At 31.1% G+C, this 5933-nt stretch overlaps 1 protein-coding gene across 1 annotated transcript; it reads left to right on the top strand.

Annotated features, from left to right (window-relative positions):
* The first annotated feature begins 3795 nt into the window (after positions 1–3795).
* On the top strand, positions 3796–5063 carry LOC143054559 (neuronal acetylcholine receptor subunit alpha-6-like). The gene has a single exon (XM_076227580.1). It carries the CDS (start codon positions 3867–3869, stop codon positions 5052–5054), a length of 1188 nt encoding a protein of 395 aa, XP_076083695.1. The 5' UTR covers positions 3796–3866; the 3' UTR covers positions 5055–5063.
* Positions 5064–5933: the final 870 nt, after the last annotated feature.

Here is a 5933-nt window from a genome sequence, read left to right on the forward strand (position 1 = left end):
TATGCAATTGAAAATATGGACTTTCAGACTGTATTGTGACGTAATCAATTTTGACAAAAACAATAAAGAGTTGATACTATCTATAGCACAGCATAATTTTACTTTTGTTTAAACTTTATTCAACGAATCGTGGAAATGTTAATTAATAGAAATAAATAAGACAAATTGTAAGTAAGCATTGCCATGACATAGTATTTGCTCACCCAGCGAATGTTAACATTTGTTTAATGATTTTAGAAAACAGTTATTTCAAAATTTAGAAAAAGTAAACTAGTTTGATTAATAACAAATAATTCAGACTTCTTTAATTATTTGTTAATTGAAGTAATGATTTTTTTTTTATTAACTTATATATTGAAACAGAGATCCTTCACAGTATTATGTCTCTGAGGAAAGTGTTGATCAATAACTAGAAAATGTATTTAATTACGGACTATTATGCTATATAACGCAAACAACATTTAATTGGAATCGACGCAAAGTGGGAACTCGGACAAATTCGAAGGTAAGGGCAACCGTCCTCTGATATATATGCATCAATATAATATTTTTAATATGGTCAAAATCAAATTTTGTACAGCCTGATAAAGCCGAGGTATAAAAACGTACGTTGATATAAAATTTTATGTTGCGTTTACATTTTTTTTTTTTTTTTTTGGTTTTTTTTTGGGTTTTTTTTGGTTTTAAATATCGTTAGAATGGGGGAAACGATGAATTGTTCCGCAATTCATATCAAAAAAACACAGATTTAAGTCAATTTGTTATCTGTAATAATAGTTTTATTTTGTTTAATAAGTGAAATCGTACTTTATTTGGCCTTTTCAACTTTTTTAAATTCGAGCGTCACTGATGAGTCTTATGTAGACGAAAATACAAAATTTAATCCTGGTATTTATGATGAGTTTATTTACAGTGCATTAGAATAGGAACAACCATTTACTATATTTGCATATCTAAAATAAAATTCAGAATTGAAATGGGGAATGTCAAAGGGAACTTAACCAAAAGAGCAGAAAACAGCTAAAGAATTTAAACTGTTAAAAAAGTTCGAACCTTTGAATAAAAAAATCTGAACAAAATAAGTTGTTGTAACTGTACATTTGAATTTAAATGATAAGTTCGAAACGAACCAACAGCCAGAAAAAGACCATTGTTTTGATATCATTATTAATCATACATACCATGATTTCCCCTATGACTAAATAAATCATAATAATGTAGATTTCAAATGTATTTTTTTTATTAATTTAATAAAACTGACAAAATGTCAATATTCAGTGTACATTTGAGATGTAACGGCTTGTTTAGGCATCGCCGTCATTAGTCTTTTATAATCTTCTTAAAAGCTACTTTTGTGTTGTTTTGTGTTAATTTCAAATAATTACGGGAAATTGTAGTGTTTATGTCAAAATTAGTTGACATGAACAAATATTCGTAACAAGTACATCGTTAGAGAAATGTAAATATCACTTATTATAGATGAATTATAGTTGGAGTATTGTTATGGAACATGGACATATTTTTCAGGGCAATTATTAGTTGATCAAAACGTTTTCCTGTTCAAAGTATATATAACTCGTTTTTGATTTTTTTTGTTATAATGCCGTTTTTTCTGTTTATTCTTGTATTGTTGTGGGGTTTTTTTTTTGTGCATTAATTTTCTCTGTGTATCACCTTGAGCATTGTCTTTTATATTATAATGTGTCCTTCTCTGTACCTTTAGTAGTAAGTCAATTGGATTTAGAGAATAAAAGTATCTATTATCTTTTATGTCAACATTTTGTCATACTCAACACAAGATAAATTGTTCATCAAAAGCAAAAGAACGTTGCATAATTTGCACAAATATATTGAGCAGATCTTTTAAACACTTGCTATGAATGGATAAAAAAAATCGATATAAACCTGATATTGATATCATTTTCATAATGAGGACATTTTTCTAATTTAGTTGAAGCATATAACGATATCCATTCCTGTTTCGTAGTTGTTGTTTCTTTAAGTTGACGGAACTTTTCATGTCCTTCTGAAAAATAGAGTTGAATGGTTTTACGATGTCATTTTGAGGCAGACACAGTTTAGAAATTTTCCATCGATTATTTTAGTTTTTTGTATTATTATAGACTTATTGATAAAGATCATAATTATGAAGTTACGTTCAATTATTGCATCTTGTACTTTTTTGGATTAAAGGTGTAATGTTGATTATCTTATGTTACTTTTGAAGAAGACTAAAATTATCTTCTGTATTGGGAACTGTAAACGATCGCGTTTTTCATATCTCCTTGCGTTCAAACAGAACTGAGCTAATACAAATGTACATGTGATTAAGTTTTAACGATTCAAAAATTCTAAGAAATATTCATTTACTTATTCTAGTAATAATGTAACTTTATAAAAACTGGGTTTGAGCCATTACTTTACTTTTAGAGAATTGATTATCATGTAACTTTATAAAAACTGGGTTGTTCAGAACCATTACTTTACTTTTAGAGAAATGAATATCAATACTACAATGCTTAGTTGGAAATTATCAATAATAGTAAAAGTATCTGCTAATTAAGACACTTTTCTCTTCATAACAAGACTAAAACAAATGAATAATTAACTATTTCTTGAGAGCACAAATCTTCTAATGATATTTAAATCCAATTAACATCACAAACAGGACAACATTTATTATATTACGTTTAGCTAATATAAACAACTGTTTGATATTTGGCTATAATAATTAAGAAAGTTACGTTGGCATATTATCAGCGCGTATAGCTATATAATAGTTATCAAATGTACGGTCTACCAGGATTATAACTTGATACGCCTGACGCGCGTCTTGTCTACATTAGACTCATCAGAGACAGCACATTAAATTACATCATAACATGATATTCAAATATTATGAAAAAACGGGAAATTGTTTTAAAATGTGGCCTAAATTTAGTGTGTCTTGTATAATAGGAGATATGGTATGAGTGTCGATGATACAATTCTTCATTTAAAGCACAATTTGTAAAAGTAAACCACTATAGTTCACAGAACATCATTCAACACGGGTCCTTGAATTGGCTCACATCGAAGAGTAAGCTATAAAAGGCCATACAAATATCTATGTAAAACAATTCAAACAGGAAAACCAACGGTCTGATCTATACTTAAAAAAATGTAAATATAGTTAAGTATCAAACTACAAAACCAACCGTTCTGCATCTAAAGTCTAAAATATATACTTTGAATGTCAAAGTACATATAGCTATACAGTGAAAACATATATAGAGCTTTTGATTTTTTATGTTTGCAATAACTATAGAAAATAATTTTCATAAAAGAAAGAATTGCTAAATTAGAAATGTATTTTAAATATGTTTAACTGAAAAAGTGAGTATCAATTGGAAATATTATTAAAACGAACAGCCGTTTATTCAAGACTAGAATACCACTGTAGGACTACATAACTGATAAAAAAACGAGGGAGTGTCTATTCTGTTGTCTAGCCCAAAAGAGTCAGTGGCAAAATGAAATTGCAGGAATAACAATTCTGATCTTTTTCGTTATAATTGCATATATATTTTTTGTTGGGGTTTTTGTTGCTTAGTCTTGAGTTTCTATGTAGTGTCTTGTGTACTATCATTTGTCTGTTTTTCCTTTTCTTTTCTTAGCCATTGTGATGTCACTTTAGTTCAAATCTATGAGTTTGTATGTCCCTCTGGTATCTTTCACCCCTCTTATATCTTTCGCCCTCTGGTATCTTTCGCCCCTCTTTTTTAATAGTAGTTATTGTTTATTTATTCCAGGTGTGTGAAGCAAGAGAAAAAAGTGTGAAAAAGTAGCCGGACTGAAAAAAGGGACAAGCTAGGGTCTGGACAAAAATGTGGTGCACGACAAGATTATCATCATTTGCGATTTGGATTTTTGTCTTCGGGACTGTAAAGTCTGCAACAGACACAGATGTTAGAAATTTACTGACGGAACTATTCACAACGAGGTCATACGACAAACTCGTTCGACCAATTATTAACCAATCAGAACCCGTTGTTGCTTGGGTCGAGTATTTTCTGTATGGTCTAAATGATGTAAACGAAGTCGAGCAAAAAATGACCACAACTGGGTACATTGAAGTCTATTGGAAGGATGAATTCTTATCCTGGGATTCAAATGTATATGATGGTTTATGGAATATATACGTACCCCAGGGAAAAGTATGGAAACCAGACATTTCCCTTGAAAACGGTTTCAAAGACCTTAAAGAACTGGGTTCAGATTTTATTCAAGTATATATTACGTCTGATGGATATGTACTTTGGAAGCCATTTCAAATTTTTCAATCGAAATGTAACCTTGACCCCACTTATTTTCCATTCGATAAACAGACTTGTAATTTAGAATTTGTCGTCTGGAGTTTGGATATTGATGACGTCATGTTGCTTGTTGGTTCCGATGGAATTAACATGATGGAAGCTATGGAAAGTAATGGCCAATGGGATGTGGTATCATCTAGTTCGTCTGATGAAACGGAGTCATTCGAAACGAAGGTCATTTTTTCCATTAGAATGAAACGCAAACCGTTATTTATCGTCATGAACATAATAATACCCATAATTATGTTATCTATACTTAATATATTCACATTCCAAATTCCAGCTGATTGCGGAGAAAGAATGGGGTATACAATTACTGTCTGGCTATCGTTTGCTGTCTTTCTTACAATAGTGAGCGCTTCTTTGCCAAAAAGTTCTGATACCACTCCAATTATTTCTATTTTTATCATGGTGCAACTTGGCATAGGAACAGCTACTGTCCTTGTATCGGCAGTACAATCTAGATTCGTCTCAAGATCGGACGATAAACCTGTGACGTCTTGGTTACAACGACTAACACTAATTGGACGATCAAAAGTCAAACCAAATGCCGTTAAAAAGATGAACATTGTTGAAGAAAAGGTGAATTGGAAAAGTGGTATGGCTGCATTAGATGTACTATTCTTTTGGTTATTTTTCATCCTTCTTGCTATTACCACTTTTGTTATTTTGATGATATCAGCTTTTAGCAATAATTGATATGTTTACTTTATTATACCAATCATCGGTCCAATATGGGCATGTTACATATAATGATTACCAAAAACAGGCAAATAAAGTAGATAACAATGAACGATAAATGTTGACCAACTCCTCGAAAATGACGTGTTTGATGCGAACAGTGCCAAAGCCCTCAGACAGTTGTTGTAATAGTTCTTGTGAGACAATGGTCGTGCAATCTACATGCACGAGAGATGGGATTTAATGTTCCCAAGATCAAAACGGACGACCCACTTAATCAATGGTTTTACCAAGGAAGACCTGTTCCTATAAGCCGGTCAATCTTTTTGGGTCACAAATAAGACAGTATAATATCAAAAGCATGGATTTTTTTTATCCCTTATGGAATCGTTGTCTTTTTGAACAGTGTCACATTTGTACTAATACATTGTATTTTCTGTGATCAGCGGATGACCGTGCGGGCATTCCGGTGTATTGCTATTGCCTAGATTCCCATTACGTTATATTCGTTTTGGGTTTTGCAGATATTAACGAGTGCAAAATAGCATTCCTTATCGTTTGTTATAAATTATACATCTCTTCAATGAATACTAATCAAAATATTTTTGTTTTGTTTAGAAAATAAATTAAAAGTATGAAAATGTTTTGTTGTTAGATATATATAAGTAAAAAATCATTGATAATATCTATGCACAATACCTAAAAAGTGTGTCAAAGCATGCGGAAGAATATCTCAAAGAATTTTTTGCGACACTCCCGGAAAGGTCCGGTAACTCTGCATGGAAGATTTTTTTTGCGGGAAAATATGTATGCCTACTCATATTCAATCTTTTAGAAAAATCGAATTTTAACAGAAGAAGAGTGTCCACCATTCACTTGCACTGCACTATTATTACA

Source organism: Mytilus galloprovincialis, chromosome 12 (genome assembly GCF_965363235.1).
Source record: "Mytilus galloprovincialis chromosome 12, xbMytGall1.hap1.1, whole genome shotgun sequence".
Classification (NCBI taxonomy): domain Eukaryota; kingdom Metazoa; phylum Mollusca; class Bivalvia; order Mytilida; family Mytilidae; genus Mytilus; species Mytilus galloprovincialis.

Bases quoted from the DNA above. Each gene is read 5' to 3' on its own strand.
- LOC143054559 (XM_076227580.1), top strand. From the start codon at position 3,867: ATGTGGTGCACGACAAGATTATCATCATTTGCGATTTGGATTTTTGTC.